General features: G+C 39.0%; 3 protein-coding genes across 3 annotated transcripts; all 3 read left to right on the forward strand.

Annotated features, from left to right (window-relative positions):
- The first annotated feature begins 464 nt into the window (after positions 1 to 464).
- Positions 465 to 20,319, forward strand: LOC123722916. The gene is made up of 7 exons (XM_045685476.1): positions 465 to 500; positions 621 to 1,119; positions 1,210 to 2,368; positions 13,145 to 13,257; positions 14,071 to 14,355; positions 14,435 to 14,578; positions 20,162 to 20,319. The coding sequence occupies exons 1-7, from the start codon at positions 465 to 467 to the stop codon at positions 20,317 to 20,319; spliced, it is 2,394 nt and encodes a 797-aa protein (XP_045541432.1).
- Positions 20,320 to 20,700: 381 nt separating this feature from the next.
- On the forward strand, positions 20,701 to 21,717 carry LOC123722917. The gene has a single exon (XM_045685477.1). The coding sequence runs from the start codon at positions 20,701 to 20,703 to the stop codon at positions 21,715 to 21,717; it is 1,017 nt and encodes a 338-aa protein (XP_045541433.1).
- Positions 21,658 to 22,840, forward strand: LOC123723158. The gene has a single exon (XM_045685719.1). The coding sequence runs from the start codon at positions 21,717 to 21,719 to the stop codon at positions 22,668 to 22,670; it is 954 nt and encodes a 317-aa protein (XP_045541675.1). The 5' UTR covers positions 21,658 to 21,716; the 3' UTR covers positions 22,671 to 22,840.
- The last annotated feature ends 4,059 nt before the right edge of the window (positions 22,841 to 26,899 follow it).

The following is a 26,899-nucleotide window of genomic DNA, read 5'->3' on the forward strand; positions in this document are numbered from 1 at the left end:
GGCCGCACTTATCACAAGTGTATGTTTTGAATCGGCACCCAGCCGCCGCGTGAGCTTTCCCGCAACGCCAACACGCACGGGCACTCGTTGCCGCTCCGCTCGGCCCCGTTGCCGCTCCGCTCGGTCCTTTTGCCATTCCGCTCGGCGCGCCGTTCGCCGAGCCTCCCGCCGTATTCCCCGCCCGGGCCGACCGCAGAGATTGCGTGCCCCGCACGCCGCGTCCCCCGCTGCCCGGGCGCGTGTAATGCAGCCCCTCGGCCGAGCTCCCATCGGCCGCTGCTGGAGATGAGTCCGTCACCGAAGCTCCTGTGCTGCCACTGACCTCAGCATGCCGTTCTGCTGCCTCGAGTGCCAGTGCGAGCTCCACCGCCTCCTTGTACTGAATCTTCTTTTCAGCAAATATTCTTGCACGCATCGCATCACTAGCCAGACCTGATACGAATTGGCCGCGTAAGTTCTCCTCGATGGTCGAGCATGTGTTGCACTTGCCGAAATTGCAGGTGGCCGCGAGATGTTTCAGCGCTAGTAAATAGTCGGTGAGCGACTCGCCGGGCCGCCGGGCGGTAGGTAACGAACTAATTTATTCAGTGCAAGCGCATACCCGACAAATACCTTACAAGGAGGAGACGCTGTCTCTGTTGTCGGAGTGCTTGGCGTCCGGAAGAGTCCCGCGGCGGTGGAAGACGGGTAAGCTCGTGCTTCTCCGGAAGCCCGGGCGCCCGGCCGACTCGCCGTCGGCCTACCGCCCCATCGTGTTGCTCGACGAGGCGTGCAAGCTGTTCGAGCGAGTGCTCGCTGCGCGTCTCGTCGCGCACATGGAGGCGGTTGGGCCCAATTTGAGCGGCGGCCAGTTCGGCTTCCGTCGCGGGCGGTCCACCATTGACGCCATCACCCGATTCAGGGACAGGGTCGAGGAGGTTGTCGGCCACGGGGGAGTGTTGTTGGCGGTGTCGCTGGACATCGCGAACGCCTTCAACACGATCCCCTGGCCGACAATCGCGGAGGCGCTGAGGTACCACCGCGTCCGGTACCTCAGGCGAGTCCTTGCGGACTACTTCGTCGACCGGGCCATATTTTATCCGGCCCGAGACCAGGTAGTCCGCAGGGACATGACGTGCGGTGTTCCACAGGGGTCGGTCCTCGGGCCGCTCCTGTGGAACATCGGATACGATTGGGTTCTGCGCGGTGCCAATCTCCGGGGTGTCGAAGTTCTTTGTTATGCCGACGACACCCTGGTCACCGCGCGGGGCCCAACGTTCCGGGACGCGGGCGTGCTCGCAACTGCGGGCACGGCCCACGTGGTGCGCCGCATCAGGGCCCTGGGCCTCAACGTGGCCCTCGAGAAGTCCGAGGCCATGTTCTTCCATGGGCCTCGGACTAAGCCCCCCCGCGGCTATTCCATCGTTGTGAGCGGCACCCCCATTGCTGTCGGGGGGACTATGAAATATCTTGGTCTCGTCCTCGACAGCCGATGGGGGTTCGGTGAGCATTTCCGGATACTTGCACCAAAGCTGGTGAAGTATGCGGGAATGCTCACCAGGCTGCTCCCCAACTGTGGGGGAGCGGGCGGTGTATGCCGCCGCCTATACGACGGTGTGGTGCGCTCTAAGGCGCTCTACGGAGCGCCCATTTGGGCGTCGAAGCCCCTGAGCAAGGATAACATGGTCCTGTTGCGACGTGCGCAACGGACCATGGCTCAGCGGGCCTCCAGAGCGTATCGCACCGTCTCGTACGAGGCGGCGTGCCTCATCTCCGGGAGCCTCCCTTGGGACCTCGAAGCCGGGGTCCTGGCGGAGGTTTACCGGAGAAGGGCCCTGATGCGGCATAGAGGTGAAGAACCCCTCCCGGAAGAGATCGTACGCTGGAGAAAGGAAGGACGTGACGATCTCTTCCGGCGATGGGAGGAGAGGTTGGCGGACACCTCGGTGAGCAGGCGACTCGTCGAGGCTGTCCGCCCCGTCCTGCGCCAGTGGGTGGAGGCGAAGCACCGGGAGCCGACTTACTTCCTGACGCAGCTTCTCATAGGGCACGGCTGTTTTGGCCGTTACCTGTGTGAAGTTGTGGGAATTGAGTCGGATCCCGGTTGCCGACATTGCGCGACCGGCGCCGTGGACACGGCCGAGCATACGCTCGCCGTGTGCACGGCCTGGGACGCTCAACGCGCCACACTCACTGGCGCAATAGGACGCGATCTGTCGCTGCCGGCCGTTGTTAGATCGATGGCCGACAGCGAGCAGAGCTGGGCCGCCATCGCCTCGTTTGCACGCGAGGTGATGGCGGCCAAGAGAGAAGCCCTGCGGGAACGGGAACGCGCCAGCGAAACGCTGCCGCCCCGCAGGGCCCCAGCGAGGGGCCGCCGGCGTACGAGGTACGCCGCGGCCCTTCAACCAATTTGAGGTGGCCACGCGCGGCAGGCCGGGGGGCCTGCTGCGCCGAATGTGGCGGATGCCCTCTCTCCTGTGTTCCGAGGGAGGGCATCATAGGGTGATGGGAGGGGTGTTAAAAACAGCCCCTCCCTACACGTGTCGAGCCCCTATTAAGGGGCTCCCCTAGCCGGGTCGTGGATAAACTAACGTAGATGCCACGGCCCGGTCAGGCGAAGGAGAACACCGCGGGGTTTAGTGGGTATTCCGGTCGCCTTCTGCGGCCGGCGAGTCCCACGCGAAACCGTCCCTGCTGCCCCCGCAGCACGGACGGCGAAGTGCGTAAATGCATTCCCCGCGTCAACAAAAAAAAAAAACAAGACGACTGGCCGAGCAGATTGAAGGCCTGTATTCAAAATCACGGAGGTCATTTTGAATAAACTTTAGTGTCATAAGAATCTATGTTTTGTTAAGTTCATTTTGGTATATAAATGGTCACATAATGAATAAACTTGTTTCAATTATTTTATATTAAACATACTAAGTACATACATATTGACTAAGTATTACCAAAAAATCTGTTTACCTAATCTTAGCCACATAAACAAAAATTACGCATTGTTTTTTATATTTATTACATTTATTAATTAAAATTTAATTGGGAATATATAAATTGGTATATATTAAATTATATCGTAATTATTAATTTTCGGGACAAAACAAATAACTGGTAACCCCAATCCTCTCACTTATATATAGGTATAGTCTATAGTACTCTCTATCTGTCCCTTACGGGTGAACGCGTATGCCATATCTATATACTCAGATGAAGAATTATATAGATATGACATGCGCGTTCACCCGTAAGGGACAGATAGAGAGTACTATAGACTATACCTATATATAAGTAAAAGGATTGGGGTTACCAGTTATTTGTTTTGTCCCGAAAATGAATAATTACGATATAATTTAATATATACCAATTTATATATTCCCAATTAAATTGTAATTAATAAATGTAATAAATATAAAAAACAATGCGTAATTTTTGTTTATGTGACTAAGATTACGTAAACAGATTTTTTTAGTAATACTTAGTCAGGTCATAAATTCTGTCACATGTTTAATATAAAATAATTGAAACAAGTTTATTCATTATGTGACCATTTATATACCAAAATGAACTTAACAAAACATAGATTCTTATGACACTAAAGTTTATTCAAAATGACTTCCGTGATTTTGAATACAGGCCTTCAATCTGCTCGGCCAGTCGTCTATCACAGCACGAACGAGGTCCATGTCAATATCGGCGGCTGCCTTAATCAAGGATGTCTTGAGTGACTCCAAAAAAAGAATTTCCCGATATTTTTTTCCCGCGTACCGCTTCAACAAAGCGCGGCATCTCTTCAGTCTTATTTCCATTAGACGAGCATTCAAATGATGTCCTATTTTTCTTCGATATGCACGAAGCCCTAAGTCTTCATAAAAAGCTAAAAAAAAACATACCAATATTTTAGTCATATAATTTTAAATTACTCTGTATATCATTACAGTGAACACTACATGTAAAACTACTTAATATTAAACTATTTTGATTGTAATTTCTAAGAAACAAAATTTACATGGGACAAATTAACACGTTAACTGCGAGGCCATTTTGGAGGAACTTTCAGCCAGTGCGTTTGAGGCCTGTTCGTGGCAAAGTTGAACGTTTTTCCAGTGCTATTGAGGCCTCTCCTGCCTCACAAAATTATGTTTTCGAAAAACATTTTTAAAAAATCCAAATTAGACGATATTTGCTTGAAACTTCACTCTTATGAACTTAAATATGTGCATAATATGAATCTAGCTTCGCCTGGAGTTAGGACGTTTCGTTAATGAATAAAGTAAAATTAAAAATTTGTCATCGGTTCTGCCTCAAATCGCACTGAAAGGAAGGTCAATTAATGCCTCGACTAGTGATGGGATTGAAAGAGAGTTGTAGTTACGATAAATGTTTATTGAGTATTAATCACAGAAAATGTTTTTCATTAAAACATGGTAAACAAAAAGATTTGTCACACTGGACACAAAAAGTCACAAATTTTTTAGTTTTCTTAGCAGCTTGCGTGCCATTTAATGTCAATCTTAATTTTTCGTAGCAACCTACGTAGCACTTTCTTTGACCACCTCTTTGGAACAAATGATCAGCACATCTGCCGATAGGAAATCTTGGAATAAAATATATATTTTAGATCATCAGCAAAAACTTTCAACGTTCTCTGTACATAAACGATGATCAGCACACAATGGTAAAAATTGCCACTATGGACTAAACTTCGAATGGAACTGTGACTTGCTTAAAATAACAGTGAAGAATAATCCACAACTGAGCACACATTTTAAGGCAACATCCATGTGCCAAAACAAAATAATGATGATAATTGAGTATTGTTAGTGGTGAATGTGCGTGCGTGCGAATATTATATTAAGTATAAGACGTACTAATCGTGCTATTTAAGTAGAATTAGTTAATAGTAGCTTGGCTTTTAGTGTTGTGTTTCTGGCTCGTAAATACATTCTGTGTCCGATTTATGCACTTTTGGTTCATCATAGACACAGGCCACCCCCTTAAAATTCAAAGTTGCAGTAATTTAGGTTTTGTATAGTATAAGTAAAATTTTTACCGAGGTCAACATAGTTTCTCATAACTCCAATAAACATTTTCAAATAAGTCAGATGAAGCACCATTATTGGTTTAAAACGTTAAGGATTTTAAAATAAAGTTCTACGCTTAATCTTTAATAAATACTGCCAAAACGTCCTCGAAACTCGAAACGTTATCGAAACTTTCCACAACACTAAGCTAGGATGCGCGGCGCCCGCGCCGCCCGCGCTTCGTGTAGTGCGGCCATGAGACCTACAAATTTTGAGATAGATTTGACCTCAATCCGCACTAGGCGTAATTTATTTCTTTTTAGTGCGTTTGGGGCCTGTGAGACCTCATTTTTATCTAATTACGCTATTCGGCTAGATATCGCAAGAGAAACATTTCTATATATTTGTCTCTGTCGTACTCATAGAAATACTGATCTAGTAGCCTCCCGCACAGAGCGAAACAACCCGATTTTGACTGCCGCACCAGCGAGAAGTCACGCTTTGGGCCTATCCTGCCTCAATCCGCAGTTAACGTGTTAAAAAGCATACTCTTTAAAATCAACGGGATAAGAAAGTATCAAATATTTAAAAACACAGCATATGCCAGAATTAAAAACTCCTTTTGAAATCTGTTGAAAATAGTATCAAAAATGTGAATTGTTTCATTTATATACATTATACATACTATAATTTATTTCCCCTAAATTCAGGGTAATTTTTACAACAAGATGGTGGTATTATTTTTATGGGTAATAACCAACCAATTTGAAAAGAAGTTTAATATGGCCGCTTGTTTCCCAGCTCAGATGAAGAATTATATAGATATGGCATGCGCGTTCACCCGTAAGGGACAGATAGAGAGTACTATAGACTATACCTATATATAAGTAAAAGGATTGGGGTTACCAGTTATTTGTTTTGTCCCGAAAATGAATAATTACGATATAATTTAATATAGACCAATTTATATATCCCCAATTAAATTGTAATTAATAAACGTAATAAATATAAAAAACAATGCGTAATTTTTGTTTATGTGACTAAGATTACGTAAACAGATTTTTTTAGTAATACTTAGTCAGGTCATAAATTCTGTTACATGTTTAATATAAAATAATTGAAACAAGTTTATTCATTATGTGACCATTTATATACCAAAATGAACTTAACAAAACATAGATTCTTATGACACTAAAGTTTACTCAAAATGACATCCGTGATTTTGAATACAGGCCTTCAATCTGCTCGGCCAGTCGTCTATCACAGCACGAACGAGGTCCATGTCAATATCGGCGGCTGCCTTAATCAAGGATGTCTTGAGTGACTCCAAAAAAAGAATTTCCCGATATTTTTTTCCCGCGTACTGCTTCAACAAAGCGCGGCATCTCTTCAGTCTTAGGTCCATTAGACGAGCATTCAAACGATGTCCTATTTTTCTTCGATATGCACGAAGCCCTAAGTCTTCATAAAAAGCTAAAAAAAACATACCAATATCATAGTCATATAATTTTAAATTACTCTGTATATCATTACAGTGAACACTACATGTAAAACTACTTAATATTAAACTATTTTGATTGTAATTTCTAAGAAACAAAATTTACACGGGACAAATTAAAAAGCATACTCTTTAAAATCAACGGGATAAGAAAGTATCAAATATTTAAAAACACAGCATATACCAGAATTAAAAACTCCTTTTGAAATCTGTTGAAAATAGTATAAAAAATGTGAATTGTCTCATTTATATACATTATACATACTATAATTTATTTCCCCTAAATTCAGGGTAATTTTTACAACAAGATGGTGGTATTATTTTTACGGGTAATAACCAACCAATTTGAAAAGAAGTTTAATATGGCCGCTTGTCTCCCAGATCTACAGTATATTATTTGACACAAATGACATCTGCGTTTGGGCGCATAATGTTCGAAAAATACTATTTTATTTTAGCTGATTTTACCCGTATTTTAACATATTAGTTATTACAAAAACTGTAAAGAACAACTAGTTTGTATTTTCTTCCTTATTTTGTATGAATACATGTGAATAAGTGCGTAGTTTCAGTACTTACGAGTGAAAGATTATGTTTTTCTCTTTTCGCTCACTACGGCTTTTACATCCAACAATACAGCAGTATACTATGTTTTATAAACTTTACCTTACTAAAACTGTAATATCAAAATATTTTTGCACAATTACAGCCACTAAGTACTCACAATTTTCGAAAAATAGCACGAATGTCAAACTTTGTTAGGGACAACCTAGGTTGTTTGTAGGGGACAACCTTTGTTCCAAACAAACCCCAAACCCTGGTACGCAGAAAGGGATGGAAGATAGTTATCCCTGTCTTTGTCACGTCACAGGAATTGTGTATAACTGTATCTCTCTCACTCACGGTATTATTATTACCGTGTCATAGACTTGTTTCCCAGATCTACAGTATATTATTTGACACAAATGACATCTGCGTTTGGGCGCATAATGTTCGAAAAATACTATTTTATTTTAGCTGATTTTACCCGTATTTTAACATATTAGTTATTACAAAGACTGTAAAGAACAACTAGTTTGTATTTTCTTCCTTATTTTGTATGAATACATGTGAATAAGTGCGTAGTTTCAGTACTTACGATTGAAAGGTTATGTTTTTCTCTTTTCGCTGACTACGGCTTTTACAACCAACAATACAGCAGTATACCATGTTTTATACACTTGATCTCACTAAAACTGTAATATCAAAATATTTTTGCACAATTACAGCCACTAAGTACTCACAATTTTCGAAAAATAGCACGAATGTCAAACTTTGTTAGGGACAACCTAGGTTGTTTGTGGGGGACAACCTTTGTTCCAAACAAACCCCAAAGCCTGGTACGCAGAAAGGGACAGAAGATAGTTATCCCTGTCTTTGTCACGTCACAGGAATTGGGTATAACTGTATCTCTCTCACTCACGGTATTATTATTACCGTGTCATAGACTTGTCTATATAATTCTTAATCTGAGGTGTCGTGGGTGTCGTGGACCTCCGTGAAGTTGGCCCCCTCACTTTAATTTTTTTAACTTTTTTTTACGCAAATCGTTTGAGAATCGTTTGAGAGGGTTTGAGAGAAAAGAAATATCGTTTGAGAGTTCCTACTTTCTCCGTAAAAACAATTTCAAATTCTAGTGTGAAGTTGGCCCCCTCACTTTACTTTTTTTTCTTTTTTTCAATGCGAATCGTTAGAGAGTCGTTTGAGAGACATTAAGAGAAAAGAAATATCGTTTGAGAGTTTTTACTTTTTCTGTAATAAATATTTTAATTCTGGGCATCGAAAGTTACAAATCGATTTTCCTTTTTTTCCGAATTAAATATGGCAATCATGCACTTGGACGTTTCAAATTTATTGTGTAGGTAGAGAATGGTAAGAGAGTGATTGAGAGAAAAGAGAAATCGTTTGAGAGTTAATACTTTTTCTGAAAAATATATTTCAATGTCGGAATCGAAAGTAACAAATCGATTTTCCTTTTTTCCGAATTAAATATAGCAATCATCCACTTAGACGATTCAAATTTATGGTGTAGGTAGGGAATGGTAATAGAGTGATTGAGAGAAAAGAGAAATCGTTTGAGAGTTAATACTTTTTCTGAAAAATATATTTCAATGTCGGAATCGAAAGTTACTAATCGATTTTTCTTTTTTTTCGAAATAATTATGGCAATCATGCACTTAGACGTTTCAAATTTATTGTGTAGGTAGAAAATGATTAGAGAGTGATTGAGAGAAAAGAGAAATCGTTTGAGAGTAATACTTTTTCTGAAATATATATTTCAATGTCGGAATCGTAAGTAACAAATCGATTTTCCTTTTTTCCGAATTAAATATGGCAATCCTGCACTAAGACGTTTCAAATTTATTGTGTAGGTAGAGAATGCTTAGAGAGTAATTGAGAGAAAAGAGAAATCGTTTGAGAGTTAATACTTTTTCTGAAATAAATGTTTCAATTTCGGAATCGAAATTAACAAATCGATTGTCCTTTTTTCCGAATTAAATATGGCAATCATCCACTTAGAGGATTCAATTTTATTTTGTAGGTAGAGAATGCTTAAAGAGTAATTAAAAAAAAACAGAAATCGTTTGAGAGTTAATACTTTTTCTGAAAAAAATATTTCACTGTCGGAATCGAAAGCTACAAATCGATTTTCCTTTTTTTCGAATTAAATATGGGAATCATGAGGATAAACGATTCAAATTTATTGTGTAGGTAGAGAATGGTTATAGATTGATTTAAAGAACAGATAAATCGTTTGAGAGTTAATACTTTTTCTGAAATAAATATTTCAATTTTTGAGATTTGTAAGTTTTTGAAAATCGATTTGTTACTTACGATTCCGAAATTGAAATATTTATTTCAGGAAAAGTATCTGCTCTCAAACGATTTCTCTTTTCTCTCAATCACTGCCTAATCATTCTCTACCTATACAAAAAATTTGAAACGTCTAAGTGCATGATTGCCATAATTATTTCGGAAAAATAGGAAAATCGATTAGTAATTTTCGATTCCGACATTGAAATATATATTTCAGAAAAAGTATTAACTCTCAAACGATTTATCTTTTCTCTCAATCACTCTCTAAGCATTCTCTACCTACACAATAAATTTGAAACGTCTTAGTGCATGATTGCCATATTTAATTCGTAATAAAAGAAAAATCGATTTGTAACTTTCGATTCCGACATTGAAATATTTATTTCAAAAAAGTATTAACTCTCAAACGATTTCTGTTTTCTCTCAATCACTCTATTACCATTCTCCGTCTACACCATAAATTTAAATCGTCTAAGTGATTGATTGCCATATTTAATTCGGAAAAAAGGAAAATCGATTTGTTACTTTCGATTCAGAAATTGAAATATTTATTTCAGGAAAAGAATTAACTCTCAAACGATTTCTCTTTTCTCTCAATCACTCTAAGCATTCTCTACCTACACAATAAATTTGAAACGTCCAAGTGCATGATTGCCATAATTATTTCGGAAAAAAAAGGAAAATCGATTAGTAACTTTCGATTCCGACATTGAAATATATATTTCAGGAAAAGTATTAACTCTCAAACGATTTCTCTTTTCTCTCAATCACTCTCTTACCAATCTCTACCTACACAATAAATTTGAAACGTCCAAGTGCATGATTGCCATATTTAATTCGGAAAAAAAGGAAAATCGATTTGTAACTTTCGATGCCCAGAATTAAAATATTTATTACAGAAAAAGTAAAAACTCTCAAACGATATTTCTTTTCTCTTAATGTCTCTCAAACGACTCTCTAACGATTCGCATTGAAAAAAAGAAAAAAAAGTAAAGTGAGGGGGCCAACTTCACACTAGAATTTGAAATTGTTTTTACGGAGAAAGTAGGAACTCTCAAACGATATTTCTTTTCTCTCAAACCCTCTCAAACGATTCTCAAACGATTTGCGTAAAAAAAAGTTAAAAAAATTAAAGGGAGGGGGCCAACTTCACGGAGGTGTTCCAAACAAACCAAAGCCTAGTACACAGAAAGGGACAGAAGATAGTTATCACTGTCTTTGTCACGTCACAGGAATTAGGTATAACTGTATCTCTCTCACTCACGGTATTATTATTACCGTGTCATAGACTTGGGTATAACTGTATCTCTCACTCACGGTATTATTATTACCGTGCTACCGTGTCATAGACTTGACGTCTTCTTTTTCTTTTTATTTTTGGCTTTGGCACGGTTTGTGCATTAGCCAACGTCAGGTAGAATGATTTTTTGATTCGCCATTTTACTTATTTACAGATTATGAGTATAAAAAAAAAAAACAATCTCAAACAAAATGCACTCAAAAGTAACCTAAAAAAACCAATTTCAAACAAAATGCACTCAAAAGTAACCTAAAAAAACCAATCTCAAACAAAATGCACTAAAAAGAAACAAAATAATGACATGAAAACTTCTTTCTTCCTTTATTCTCTCTTTCAAAAACCCTCTAAACTCTAAAGAAAGTTCTCTTCTTTCTTGTAACATGTCTATATTGTATAATTATTGTTATTTTGCAGTCGGTGTCGGCCGAAGTAAATATAATATTATACATTTTATATTTGAGATGTGAGACATACTTACGTTTATGTCCCTACTTAGGCCGAAACCGACTCCAAAATAACAATAATTATACAATATAGACATGTTACAAGAAAGAAGAGAACTTTCTTTAGAGTTTAGAGGGTTTTTGAAAGAGAGAATAAAGGAAGAAAGAAGTTTTCATGTCATTATTTTGTTTCTTTTTAGTGCATTTTGTTTGAGATTGTTTTTTATGGTACTTTTGAATGCATTTTGTTTAAAATTGTTTTTTTATGTTACTTTTGAGTGCATTTTGTTTGAAATTGGTTTTTTTAGGTTACTTTTGAGTGCATTTTGTTTGAAATTGGTTTTTTTAGGTTACTTTTGAGTGCATTTTGTTTGAGATTGTTTTTTTTTGAAGTCGGCTATTTTTTTTTCTTAAAATTTTTGTTTTATTTCACAATTTTTAGTGAATTTGAAGTTCAATTACAAATTTCCTTAATACATATAAAGACATAAATAAGACAAATAAAGAAAAGGACTTTCCTATTTGATATGTGTGTACTTCAATTCAAAAACTAATTTAGAATGCAGCAGATAACCACTTATCTTTTAAACAATGAAATAATTATCAAAATCGGTATACAAATTGAAAATTAACGAACTAATACATCGTAGCGTGCCTTTAATTTTGTCCAGCCGCGCGCCGCACTAGCATTTTTCGAATGCGCGTAGTTTTTAATTATTTAATATCTCCCAAACTATTGATCAGAATTACATAGTTTAAAGGCTAATGTAATCTGCATTTAATACTCTAGCCATCAAACATATTTATTTGGATAAGGATTCATATCGAATATAATATAATAGCGCCGTAAGCTTACGACGCTGTTTTTCGTGTGCATTTTAATCGAAGTTTGTTCACAATAACATGGTTTTTGTGAGACATCCATAGATGATAGATATATGCCACCGAAGACTGTTATTTAGCAAATTTAAGGATCTATAATTACTCCATACATCATTTTTATGTAAGTCATATAGTTTGACCTACGTAAGCCCAGAAAGCAAAATTGTGCTTTTCGTGTAGCATTTTTCGTTTCCGCGTAATTTTATTCTTACGATATCTCCTAAACTATTAGACAGAATGATATAGTTTCAATTGCAAATATAATCTACATTAAATTCTCTTGATAATGAACATGTTTATTTACATAAGGGTTAATACTGAACTCTAATAATAGCGTCGGAAATAGGGCATGAATTTAATTGATGTTTCTGAAGAAAAAAATGGTTATTGTGAGAAAACTATAAAAGATAGATATATGCTATCGCTGACTTTTATTTAGCACATTTAAAGAGCTACAATTCGCCATACATCATTTTTATGTAGGTCCTATAGTTTAGCCTACGTAAGCGCTGAAAGCAAAAATGTCCCTAATTTTCACAACAAATTTTGAAGCTATATTCAAAATCTACTAGTCTTCTAGTTATTTAAAAAAAAAAACAAAAAAATGGGACCCACCTGCAAGCACTTCCTTTCGATTAAAATATTTTTCATCAAAATCGGACCACCAGGGGCGGAGTTTCGCGGTAACACACATAAAAAAAAAAAAAAAAAATACAGTCGAATTGATAACCTCCTTCTTTTTGAAGTCGGCTAAAAAACGAAGGAAACTTATCGCGACATAAAATAAATAATTAAAATCGAAATAAGTTTACTAAAAGATCAGAATAATTATATAAGCGGAAAAAGAAAATTAAATTAAATTTTAATGTTATTCACGTCTTAACAAACTGTATCACTTTAATTATTGTACAACGATTACACTTGCTTTGCCTAGATGGCGTTGTTTGATTTTAATGCGTGGTATGGTTACGTTTTTGTATTGTCAATAAGTGATTTTGATTAATTTGTAATAAATGTCTTCGTTCTGAATACATGTGGTTTTATTTAGTGTTAAAAGTGCTGTGTTGTGCTGTGAACAAATATTCTCGACCCTGAAGGCATAGACATAAGGTCCTTCGAGCCGGATGTTTTCTCCGAACTGAGCGAGGATAGCGGTCTACAGCGACGGAGCTGAGTGGTCAACGGAGCTGTACGGCAACGAAGCCGTGCTGAGCGACGAGCGGGTCGGCTGTGCTGAGCCGAACGGACTGCGGTCGGCGGAACGGATCGGAGCAAGTAAGAGAAGTTATTAATAGTGTTCAAAGTGCACGTAAACACTAAATAACATGGAGGCGCAGTTAAGATTATTAGAAGACATTAAATGTCGTATTCATAAGGGACTTATTAATTTCAAAAAGTCTCCAAAAGAGAGGGTAAATCAAGCATATGTAGAATCTCGATTGGAAATTTTGGATAAACAATTCGAAGATTTCACAAGGAAACATGAAGATCTTTTAATGAAATACACTGAAGCGGATTTAAACTCAACAAGTTATATCAAAAATGACGTGTTTGAAACGGTCACGGATATTTTTATAACTTATAAGGTAGAATTAAAAAATGCTTTATCTAATAGTTTACAGTCATGTAATAAAAGTGAGGCTTCACCAGATAACGATACGAAAACAAAATCGATTGCTAAATTACCTAAAATAACCATTCCCATTTTTAGCGGTAAATACCAAGAGTGGTCAACATTTAGGGATTTGTTTTTGTCATTAATTGATGGTAATGAAACTCTTGATGATGTACAACGACTACACTATTTAAGATCTCAGTTGTCAGGTGAAGCCGCACAGCTCATAAAGCACATTCCTATCACGCATGCAAACTATAAAAAATGTTGGTCTCTATTAAATAGCCGATACAACAATAAAAGGTTCTTGGCGAATTGTATTCTCAAGCGTCTACTGAACCAAAAACAAATGACCATTGAGTCATCTATAACTCTCAAGCAACTTTTAGACACTACAACCGATTGCTTACACGAGTTATCAAATCTAGGGGTACAAGTAGGCGCTTGGGATATTATTGTTATTTATTTGATAGGTTCCAAGTTGGACGTTGAGACTAGGAAGCAGTGGGAACTCCAGGTTAGTCAATCTTGCGATGAACTTCCTAGCTTCAAAACTTTTCGGGACTTCTTGGAAAAACGTTTTCGAGCTCTTGAATTTTTAGAACCACAGAGTAGCAAGTCCAGTAGCAGTACTAAATCATTGCATGTAGTTTCAAAAATATCCTGTCCACTTTGTTCTGAAGAGCATCTCTTGTGTCGTTGTAAAAGGTTTATTCAGGAAACAGTCGATCAGCGTCGCCAGATAGCTAAAAATCACGGTTTGTGTTTTAATTGCCTTCGCTCAAGTCACTTGAATATTAATTGTCGGATGAATATGAAATGTAAAACTTGTAACAGGAAGCATCACTGTACATCCTAAATCGGCCCCGGGTAGGGGACCGACTGCGGATATACAGAACAACTCGCACGGGAGGTGCACCGGCAATAATCAACGGTGCACCCCCAATGCGGAGCACGGGGAAATAAAACCACCTAATGCTGGTAACGGAAGAGGTTTATTTGATGTGTATTTCGCCTTATATATGTTCTTAGATGCCTGACCAAGCATGAGCATTTACACGATCTTCATAGGTGTGTGTGTGTTACGTGCGCCCCAATCTTTTAGACTTCCTGCTACATATCACGTATGCTCTACATATTTTTATCGTTGCTGTGGAATCTTCCGTTACTATGGACAGGCTCTGCTCTAGCCATGGTCGTTGATACGAACATTCTGGGAAGTCTCCGGATTGCGAGGATGAGGGCTTCTTACAAGTAGACGTTGGCACATGACAGCTCTGCTGGGTGGGCGCGGCGCGGGTAGATTCAATATTTGGTAGGAGCATTCTGGATAGCCAGCAGGCGGGCGACGATGCAGACAGCTGGCAGGTAGGCTGAGGCTCAGGACAGCTCTGGCGGGCGGGCGCGGCGCGGGTAGATTCAATATTTGGTAGGAGAATTCTGGATAGTCAGCAGGCGGGCGACAATGCAGACAGCTTGCAGGTAGGCTGAGGCTCAGGACAGCTCTGGCGGCGTGCGGGGTGCGGGGATATAGCCTCAAGACGTGCGACGATAGAGACAACTTGCAGGTAGACGTCGGCTCACGACAGTTCTGGTGGGCGGAGCGGGGCGCGGGAAATTATATAGAAACTGTCTTACGACAGTCCTGCCGGCGGAGCGAAGCGCGAGGAGAAGGCGCGCGACGCAAGGCGAAAGGCGATGCTGCATATGATTCGTATATTCTCGGAAGTAGGCGTGTCGCGGCATTAATTTCTTTTTTCACGGGACTTCTTGTCGTGTATTGACTTCGTGTTTGTAAAGCTTCCTTCTTCTATATGATGCTATCCTTTCTTTACTCATAACCCATATTAAATATTGTTAATTGTGAAATCCGTGTGCCCGCTATATACAAGTATCTACATACTGTTTTGTGTTCCAACTAATAATCGATCTGACATTCATCAAGTATGATTGTTATTTTATTCTTGGTTTACTTTTTACTGACGATACATTCTTTAACACTTATGTATTTTATTGTTCTCTACCGTTTAATTTCATACATCAATTCTGACATGTTTCATGGCTTTGTTTTAGCTTTACTACTCCCAATTTCAAGTTTTCCAGTCTCGTCGATACTATTGTTTTATATCATAATGCCCGCAATGCTAATAACATCAGTTGTTTTGTTCAAAAAGTGATCTTGACTTGTTTTGGTTGTCTCATAATGTGCTCAGTTCTCAACTGTCCAAAGATGTCGTGTGATTTCCAAATCCGCCTCTCTTCTTTCGTTACTTGGTACAATTAACACATTCCTTATTGCTTTCCCAACTACATCTTCAACTATGTATTTGTATAACACACTGTGTTTCTGCTGTGGTCACCTTGTTTGAAAACCTTACTTTTTTTTTTTAATTACTTCCCATGTTGAATTAATTTATATCCTCTAACTTGACACTTAATCGGATCTATATACTCCTCGTTTCCCTTCTACCTATTCCTTTTCTTGTACATAAATCTGTTGTATAATTTCTTCAATGTATAGTGTTTGTACATGTTGCCTTTTGAAAACGGCCACATGTGGTCTGCTTACCAGTTTCATTTTTTTCAAAGTAACTCCTTTGTCATGGATTCACCACAAATATGTCTCTTATTTATTTAAGTAGTATATTTCTTTTTCTTCTTCTTCATTTTCAATAACCTTCCGTTTAGTTTTTTGTAAATATTTCAATCTCAGCTTAGTTTGTCCAGGTGCCAATTTAAGGTTTCGTTTTATTGATCATATCAATCATACTCTTCAGTCGTAACCGCAGGAGTACGCTAGATCTGGTAATATAAAACACAGCATTACAGGGTTCGTCATGTCATCCTGGAAGACGGTGATATTTCAAAAACTTAGTTCGTTATTCCTTGTGATTATTCGTGATTCATTGATTTATGGCCACATATTCAATAACATTATTCATATAGTAACACTGTCTTTTCCATAAAGTTAATCCTCTAATTGTTGGTGAAATATATGTTGTCCTATTATTTCTTTTCTTAATGTAGATCGCCATTGTAGAACTTGTGTCCTCTTCTTCTCTCTAATTTTTAACTGTGAGTATTTCAACATTCAAGCCCCAGGGCTATCTTTACATACTCCCGATGGGTAACATACATCAGTTCTCCTAGCGGCTGACCCGTCATTTTAATGTTAACTATACGCTTGGACCTTAATTTACGCTGTTATTCAATATTGTTTTACTTCTTAGCTTAACTTGAAGTATTCAATACTTTCTACTATTGACTTTGTTTCTGCTTGTGTGATAGTTTGTAAAAACTTTACTACTCTTCCGATACAAATATCTTCTCTTTTCTTCTATCCATGGTTTCACGCTGACCTTAAGCTTTTCTTATTTTTTGATGATTGCATAGTCTCGTAACAAGAATTATTTGGTTCATTGTTAAGTATTACTCCACGATAATAGTTAATTTTCTTAACGTGTCTTGTAATTTAAGACTTTCCCGTTATATTTTAATTCATGACATTTCTATTGTATGACTATTTGTTTGTATTCATCATAGCATATTTCACAGTTGTACGCTCCGAACAGCACGTCACACCATAGTTTGTTTTCTTGTCGCTTTGACAACTTCCTCAGACGGCGTCATGCCGCGTAATTTTGATTCTTTATTTTCTTTATACCCTATCTATTTATGGGTATGTTTAGGTTTAGATATTTACTTCAAGACTTTGCTGGCATCTTTCTTCTTTCTCACATGGACTATTCTATGTAATGAGCTTATACGTGAATGTTGAATAGTTTCTTATTTAGCCATCTCTCAAACGTTTGGTCATTGCAGTGCAGGACCTAGCAATCCCTTTTTTTTTTTTTTATTTGGTTTAGTATTTCTGTATCCGACTATGGCATTCGCAATTTAAAGTTCCCACATTGTTACATTTTGACTTTATATTTAGCTATATTTTCCGCCCGATTGAGTTATAAAACTTCTACCCATTTTCTTATATCGCGCTGGTTTCCAGACTTTCATTCTTCATCTCTAGCTTCTCGGTATCGCGGTCCCACGTTCAGGATAACGCCACTGATTCTGCATAATTGTTTTTTATTGACTCGATTTATCTCTTGCTCTTCTTAGATTGCGAATTTCACTATAACATTATGTTGTTATGCTTGGTCGCACCTTTTGTACCTTTTTTACACTATGTACATTTACCTATGTAACCTTTAAATTTTGTAATATTTCCCGCCGTTAACATATCTGACCCTTTGCTGCAATCTCGCCTTAAGTTCTTCCTTGTAACGTCGTTATTTCCTGTACTTTGTTGACCCTGCCTTATTGTCTAGTCAGCGACCGTTCCTTGTTTGTACGACTATTTTCTTAATAATCTGTAGGACATTATAGTGTTTCTTAATATCCATTTAATGTCATATTTGTATTTCTACCTTTCTTGAATCTTTTTTACAATTATAACACGCATCCCATAGTCTATATTGTTTCTCTTTTCTTTTTATTTTTAAGTTTTCACATTGTCTTTGGTTTTGATTAGAGCGATCATCGAAGAACTGTGGAGGCCGCTATAAATTGCAGGGCGAGGAAGATCTCTTCCCTGGCCTAAATTTACTGCTATTCTTTGTAATTTTCTTTGAGGGACCCGCTTCTTGGCGTTAGAATCTTGCGTTTATTTCAATTCCTGGTTCCTGCATCCTTGACTGACATATATTTATAAATATACATATATTTTTTTGAATATCTTCTTGAATGTCCTCCCTTTTTATTTATTAACTTTTTATCCAACGTCTAGCTTTTTTATTTTTGACTGATTTGAACTCTAGGCTCTTGTTATATTTTTCCTCTGTAAGTCCGTAGCAATGCAGTTGCTTGCTACCTTTGTTCTTTACGAGTCCGAAGTACGCTGCTTTTATTTTTCACATTTTTTTTTTACGAGTTCGTACCACTGCCATATTCACTTTTACTCCTCTGCTAGTTCTTTGCTCTTCCACAATATTGATTTTATAATTTTATCCTTTTGCGCAGTATTGCAGCTGTGTAATCTTCAATCTTATGAAGTCAGCAGTATCGCAGCTGATAATCTTTAATCTTATGAAGTCTGTAGTATCGCCGCTGTATTATCTTCAATCTTCTGAAGTCTGCAGTATCGCCGCTGTATTATCTTCAATCTTCTGAAGTCTGCAGTATCGCCGCTGTATTATCTTCAATCTTCTGAAGTCAGCAGTATCGCCGCTGTATTATCTTCAATCTTCTGAAGTCTGCAGTATCGCCGCTGTATTATCTTCAATCTTCTGAAGTCTGCAGTATCGCCGCTGTATAATCTTTAATATTATGAAGTCCGTAGTATCGCCGCTGTATTATCTTTAATCTTATGAAGTCTATAGTATCGCCGCTGTATTATCTTCAATCTTCTGAAGTCTGCAGTATCGCCGCTGTATTATCTTCAATCTTCTGAAGTCTGCAGTATCGCCGCTGTATAATCTTTAATCTTATGAGGTCTGTAGTATCGCCGCTGTATAATCTTTAATCTTATGAGGTCTGTAGTATCGCCGCTGTTATCATATAAAATTCTATTCAATTCTTACGTGAGTATCTTGAATCGCCGTAAGTTAATCTTCAACATTATGTCTGTACGAGCCTTTATAATCTCCTTACGCGAGTAACTTGAATCGCCGTTAGTTTATCTTCAACATCATATCTGCGCGAGCCTTTATAATTTTTATGGTTAAATCTTCAAATGATCTTACGCGAGTAACTTGAGTCGCCGTAAGTTTATCTTCTATATCATATCTGTGCGAGCCTTTATGATCTTACGCGAGTATCTAGAATCGCCGTAAGTTTAATAGTTATCAAAGCTATTAGTGTGATCGCCGTTAATCAATGTTTGCTCCTGGCTCTGTTTAATAGCAATTTGTATTATATGTTTATTTGCGTGCGGGCACTCAGCTCCGCCACTGTGAGTTCACAGATCATCATTAATTTGTTTATTTATTTGTGCGTACAAGCGTTAAGCTTTGTCGCTATGAGTACTAAGCTCATTATAATCATTTATTTATAACTTTCTTTGTGCGTGCAAGCGCTCAGCTTTGCCGCTATGAGCACTAAGCTCGTTAAAATTTTTATTTATATTTTTCTTTGTGCATGCAAGCGCTAATTTTTTGCCTCTATGGGTTATGAGCACTAAGCTCGTAATAACAATTTCTTCATAAATTTGAACGTGCAAGCTCTAAGCTTTGCCGCAATGAGCACTAAGCTCGTAGTATCAATTTATTTAAAACTTTCAGATTTCCCGCTATTTGCCCTCAGCCATTAGACCTCTTATTTTTTGCAATGTTTGTTTAATGTTCGAGCCGTAACTTCGCCGCTTTGAGCTCCAGGCCGTTTTTTTTTATTTATATTTTTCTTTGTGCACGCAAGCGCTAATTTTTTGCCTCTATGGGCTATGAGCACTAAGCTCGTAATAACAATTTCTTCATTAATTTGAGCGTGCAAGCGCTAAGCTTTGCCGCAATGAGCACTAAGCTCAGTTAAGCAAACTCAGCTAAGTAGTATCAATTTATTTAAAACTTTCAGATTTTATTTATTTGTGCGTACAAGCGTACAATCACACTCTTTTGCACCAAAAATTCGATCCTAATACGGAGGCGGACTCTTCCGCACCCGTCACCAGTGCTAATAAGGAACCACCACAGAACGAGTCCAAGGCTGAACCTCATATTTCACGGGAGTGACGTCACGTACGTCAGTGGCAGCGGTTTACTGCGAACTATATTGCGTAAAAAAAATAGTAAACAAGTAATCTGCTTTCTAAATTATATCGCGAAGTGAAGTAAAGTGTGTTAACAACATCTGTGATTATTATCTAATCATAATTCGCTCAATTTCACTAAATAGTTTGTGATATGTGTGAAACTGTTTCTTAGTCTTACCTTACAATATCGGTATAATTTTAATCTCGGCAGCAGTAAATTTAAACTTTAGCGGCTATATATATTATTTTTCTAAAACCGTTACTAGTGAATTAAAGGTAAAAAGTGGTCGCCTAAACTTTAAGTTAAAATATTTATTAAACTTTTTTGTAAAATATAAAGTGGCGCCATCTGTTGACTGCAATGCCGAAGTGTCGTGCGTGTGGCAAATATACGGCGAATGCTGACTGTGTGCGTTGCACCAAGTGTACAAATGTTTACCACCGCGGCTGCAGCGGCCTGCCTACTGGTCCTATCCCTCTAGGGTTCGCTTGTCATAGCTGCAAGGCCAAGAACGACGTCTCGTCAGAAAGCTCGAGCCCCGGTGATGAAATAATGGCCCCCGGAAAAGGCGAGGCCGAATGTACCCGAATGCTCGGCGAGCTCATCCGGGAGGTCCAGGGACTTCGTAGCGACCTCAAAGAAACACGAGATGAGATAAAACAGTTTAAGGCTGATCTGCAAGCTTGCTGTAGACGCATAACTTCGGTCAAAGAAAAGGTTCTAGAAGTAGAAAAAAAAATTGCCTCAAAAACTATCAATAACGTTGATCACCTCGAGAATACGATAGCGGACCTGAGGATACAGTTGAATGATCGTGATCAAGATCTGCTGCTGAATGATGTTGAAATAGCAGGGCTACCTGAGGAGAGAAACGAGAACGTCCTCCATCTCGTCAGCATTGTAGCTGTGAAGCTGGGGCTGACCCTAGAGGATCGCGACATTGTGCACGCGGAGCGGCAGGGCGCCGTGAGACGCAACCGCGGCGACGGTGAAGGCGCGCCGCAGCAACCGCGACCGCTGGTCGTGCGGCTGGCGCGCAGGGCTCAACGCGACGCCTTGCTCCGCGCCGCGCGCGTCCGTCGCGGCCTGACCACGGCCGATATGAACATTGCTGGGACGCCGAGGAAATTCTACGTCAACGAGCGACTCACGCGGAATAATCGACAGCTGTTCGGTAAGACGCGCGAAGCGGCTTCCCGCTTGCAATGGAAGTACGTGTGGACAAAAGGTGGCCGAATATTCACAAGGAAGGAAGAAGGTAAGGCTATTGAACGAATCAGTAGTGAAGAAGACATCAAAGTCTGTCGCGAAACGCCTAACGATACGCTCGTGCGTAACTACCCTAAGTCAAACGTAGAAAAGATAATATTCCAATAATGCATTGTTCGCTATGCAAGTCGGTGGTGAGTGACTGTGTCAAATGTGGATGGTGCAATAAAGAACTGTGCTTCGGCTGCGCGAGCATCACTGAGGCGGGCTACAGGAAGCTGGGCGCCGATCGCAGGGCCGCCTGGAGATGTCCTCAGTGCCGCAGCCCTGCCTCAGCTTCGTCGGCGCCCGCCTTGGCTGCATCTCCGCCAAATACCAACATCGGGGTTGCGTCCATCGAAGTGGTCCTCAGCGAGATCCGCGACTTGAAGGCGCAATTTAAATTCATTCATTCCCTCGCGGACGACGTGAAGACCATAAAAAAAGATATTGCCGACTTAAAATTGTCATTGGAATTCAATCATGAAAAAATAACATCATGTGAATCCAGGATTACAGTAGTCGAGCGGAGTGTTGCGGAACTTGTGCCATTACGAGTCGCCCTTGAATCAGCCCAGTTAGAAATTTCTAACCTAAAAACCGAACTAACCAACAAGGAGCAGTGGTCGCGACTCAACAATATCGAAATCAAAGGAGTGCCCTTAAAGAAAGACGAGAACCTCTTTTCTTTGATTGAATTAATACAGCAGAAGATCGGTTTTTCGTTTAATAAATCTCAAATAAACTACATTGCCCGTGTTCCGTCTTTCTCTGGGAGTGCTAAATCTATTATTGTCACCTTTGTGAATCGCTATGTTAAAGAGGAGTTCGCCGCCGCGGCGCGGGCCAACAAGGATTTGTATGCGAAAGATATCGGTTTCGAGGGTGATAAACAACGGATCTTCATAAATGACCATCTCACGCCGCATCACAAAGCCCTACTTACTAAAACGAAGCGACTTTGCTTCGAGAAGGGCTACAAATACGTTTGGGTAAAATACTGTAAGATTCACGTCAGAAAGAACGATACTAGCCCTGTGTTTACTATACTGAAAGACAACGATTTAAACAAAATAATTTGATTTGTTACCAACTTATTATTGTTTCAAACCTATCTTGTAATTTTATGCCTTATTATATAAGTATTAAGGTCGTAAGTCGTGTTGTTCTTCTATTTGTCTTGTTTGCCTTCATATTAAAGATACGAAAAATGTCGATTATGTTTGTGGGTATTAATTCCGAACCGGGAACATGTTTTGTAAAAATTTTACGTTGCGCCGTCGCATTACAAATTCAATCATTTTATGTAATCAATCACTGTGTGTAATTACCATTCATTTCGCTCACTAACTTTATTTTACGTATACAATTATCACGTGAGAAAGAGAGGTTAGACATTTCGCTCGCTTCCGTGTTTAACTTTTATATTGCTAACCGCTCTCGTTTACAACTATTGCAGTTAATGGTCAGTCGCTGCTACTTCGTAAATGAACTAGTCTCGCTGTCATCACTTTTTATTAATATTTTTCCTTTTCTCCGTTTTGTATTGCTACTTGGAATGACATTAATATCACACAGCAACAATGGCTAATGAAACGATTGTTTACAATAATGCGGCTAAATTAAATATTTATTATCAAAATGTTCGTGGACTTCGTTCAAAGACTCATATTTTTTATAGAAACCTATGTTTATTTGCCTATGATATTATTGTCTTAACGGAGACATGGTTAATCGACGGTGTTAGTGATTCTGAACTTTTCGACAATCGGTACTTAGTATGGCGACGAGACAGGGAGTATGCGATCACTGGGCAGACGCGCGGGGGCGGGGTGCTCATCGCCGCGCGCAGGGATCTCGCCGCCTCTCTGCAACCGCACTATGCTTCGTCGGCGGAGGACTTGTGGATAACATTGCCTATTAAAAATGCGGACGGTAAACTATGTTATAACATTAATATTTTCTTGTCAGTTAAATAATTTTTTGGAAAAATTAGAACAAACTATGTTTAATAACGTAAATAACAAATTTATTATTTTGGGAGATTTTAACTTGAGCGGCATTATATGGCGCAGCGAGGACGGCGAGAAGGGCGCTCTGCTGACCGGCCACGCGAGCGGCGCAAACGAGTGCGCCCTGCTCGATACGATGAGTACGGTAGGCGTAGCCCAGTACAATCATGTACACAACATGCACGGAAGATTATTGGACCTCGTCCTAGCAAATCAGTTTGTTGAGGTCGCTGAGTGTGACGAACCTTTAGTTCCCATTGATCCTCATCACAAGGCCATCATTTGCTACGTGCCGACCATTGATGTGCCTATATTAAAGCCTGCCCCAAGATTCAAATATCTATTCAATAAGGGAAAATACGACACAATTAATGAAGAAATCTCAAATGTCAACTGGTATAATGAACTTTCCTCAACTGACGTAGATAAATGTTTTGATCGCTTTTATTCAATTATTAATAACTAAATAGACAAGTATATTCCTAAGACTATTGTACATGAAAGTAAATCATTTCCTGCCCATTACACCCCGGCACTTAAAAAATGTATTAAAGAGAAACACAAATACTTCAAGAAATTTAAAAAATATAATAACAGGTCCGATTACGAAACGTATAAGCTACTTAAGGATAGGGTAAAGAAATTAGAGACAGAGTGTTATGACAAGTACATCAATGCTGTAGAGGAGTCTATTAAGAAAAACCCTAAATACTTCTGGACATACGTTAAAACGAAAAAAGCACAAACAAGAATCCCCGAGTCGGTCTACTATGGCGACCTAGTGGCATCAAACGGCATCGAAGTGTGTAACTTATTCTCGAATTACTTCAATTCAACATACTCTCAAGCGCCACAAGCATGTTTTGATGCACGTCGCCAAAACATTGCTTGCGATCCGTTGTCTGATATCGCTACTATCGAACAATACGCTGCGGTAAAGAAATACCTAAAATCGTTAGACATCACTAAATCTGCCGGCCCGGACCATTTGCCGCCAATATTTTTGATTAACTGTGCCGAATCTTTATCTGTCCCGGTTACGCTGTTATTTCAAAAATCCTTGTCTCAATGTACTTTCCCAACATTGTGGAAACGTGCATATGTTACGCCTGGTCATAAAAAAGGTTCGAGAACCGATGTGACCAATTACAGACCAGTTTCAAAATTGTGTGTACTTGCTAAAGTACTCGAAAAAATAATATACAATCAGCTATACGCAGCTTTAAAACATTCATTTAGTAGCGTCCAGCATGGGTTCCTTCGAGGTCGGTCCACCACCTCCAATCTCGTCATCCTTAATGACTTCATAACTGGAGCGATGGACAAAGGAAAGCAAGTCGATGTGGTTTACACTGATTATAGCAAATGCTTCGATCGAATTGACCATAAGGTGTTGCTATACAAGCTACAACTGATAGGCATACGTGGAGACCTCCTTAGATGGTTTTCGTCGTATATATCTAATCGCTCGCAGGCCGTTGTCATAAATAACTATGTTTCTAGCTGGATACCATTGCCTAGCGGTATAGCACAGGGCTCTTTGCTCGGGCCTCTACTGTTCCTAATCTTTGTCAACGACATCGATAAATGTTTCCATTATTCACATCTTCTTTGTTTCGCAGATGACATGAAAATATTTTCTTGTGTTTCAACATTTGACGACGCCATTGCACTGCAATCAGATTTAAATCGCCTTAGCGATTACTGTATCCAAAATAAACTAGACTTGAATCCCTCGAAGTGTATGGTTGTAACATACGGCAGGAAAATTAACCCGATCTCATTTGATTACACAATTAAACAGACAAGGTTGCAAAGATGTCTCCAAGTTAGAGATTTAGGTGTTATTCATGACCACAAATTATTGTTCGATGATCATATTGAGGCCATCATATCCAAAGCATATAACGCTCTAGGATTCGTAATGCGTACGTCACATAGCTTCAAGAAAGCGAAGACCTATAAGATATTGTACTGTTCTTATGTACGCAGCATACTCGAGTACGCCAGTCAAGTATGGAACCCGCGATATAACATATACATCTCCCGAATTGAAAATATTCAAAAAAAGTTTGTTAAATATTTATGCTTCCGGTTAAATTATAATTATCGTTCACAAGATTATCTAAATTTATGTAGTAAATTTCATATTCTCCCTCTTGTTGTTCGACGCGAAGTAGCAGACATAAACTTCATGGTAAACATTATAAATGGTAGTATTGACTGTCCCTCTCTTCTCACCAACGTATCATTTATTGTACCAAAGAAATCAGCACGTCACCACACTCCTATCCATCTCCCTATGGCATCTTCTAACTATCGTCAAAATTCATTTATGTGGCGCGCTGGCTTTCTTATTAACAGTTACTCTAAAAGTTCTAGTTTAGATATTTTTAATTCCACAACTAACTCTGTAAAACAGGTATTCTATCGAAACTTTTTCATTAAGAACAAACTGTAAACTATAATAATTTAAACTAGATCAAGTTTTTTCTTTTTAGTAATCTTTGTAGTTTCTTGTGCTTTTCTTTTGACTTTTTATTTGTATTTTTATATTTCTGTTCGCGCAAAAGAATTGTTTAAATTGTTTCTATTTGTGAGGACCTATTATTGGCTATGTTTGTATTAATTACTGTCTTACCTACTTTGTTAAAATGGCTGTTGGTCTTCCTAGAAATAAATAAATAAATAAATAAATAAATAAATAAAAACATTTTTGGGTCTTAAATAGTTGGTCAGTAATATGTAGTGATAAACGCTTCTACATCGCAGGGTGTACTTGTCTTGCACTGTTTCGGGTCCAGTACGCTTGCACTTACCCTTTTTGTTTCCACTGTTGTTTTGTGTTATTTTATTTAATAAGTTGTTATTGTAATATTAAAAAAAATTGCTTGTTAACTTATATTAATTTTGCGCAATATTTGACACATTACTTTTGTATAATCGGTGCGCCAACAACTTATGTACAGTTACTTAATTTCTCGTTGTTTACATGTTTTTATATTTGGAATAAAATTGTACTTTTGTATGTGTTTTTCCTTTCTTCTTGTATATCATATGTCTGTTGCAATGCTGTTTGGTTGGGTCTTTGCTATTTTGTTTTTAACTATTTAAAATCTTATTTATTTAGGTGTATATGGAATCTCATAATGTTATTATATTTTACTGTGTTATGTGGGAAGGTTGCGACCCGGGTATCGTCGTTAAACTGCGTCCAGACCACCGGAGGACGGGCAGCAGCGTCCCTAGGATACGGTGGAACTACTGCGATCGCCAACCCGCATGCCAAGCGTGGCGAT

The sequence above is a fragment of the Papilio machaon genome, chromosome W (genome assembly GCF_912999745.1).
Source record: "Papilio machaon chromosome W, ilPapMach1.1, whole genome shotgun sequence".
NCBI classification, from domain to species: Eukaryota; Metazoa; Arthropoda; class Insecta; order Lepidoptera; family Papilionidae; genus Papilio; species Papilio machaon.

Excerpts from the sequence above, each read along its gene's own strand:
- LOC123723158 (XM_045685719.1), top strand. The coding sequence starts at position 21,717 with ATGCATTGTTCGCTATGCAAGTCGGTGGTGAGTGACTGTGTCAAATGT.
- LOC123722917 (XM_045685477.1), top strand. The coding sequence starts at position 20,701 with ATGCCGAAGTGTCGTGCGTGTGGCAAATATACGGCGAATGCTGACTGT.
- LOC123722916 (XM_045685476.1), top strand. The coding sequence starts at position 465 with ATGGTCGAGCATGTGTTGCACTTGCCGAAATTGCAG. Across the intron at positions 2,369-13,144 it reads AGGGGCCGCCGGCGTACGAG|CGACGGAGCTGAGTGGTCAA; the intron begins GTACGCCGCGGC and ends AGCGGTCTACAG. Across the intron at positions 14,356-14,434 it reads CCAGATAGCTAAAAATCACG|GAAGCATCACTGTACATCCT; the intron begins GTTTGTGTTTTA and ends AACTTGTAACAG.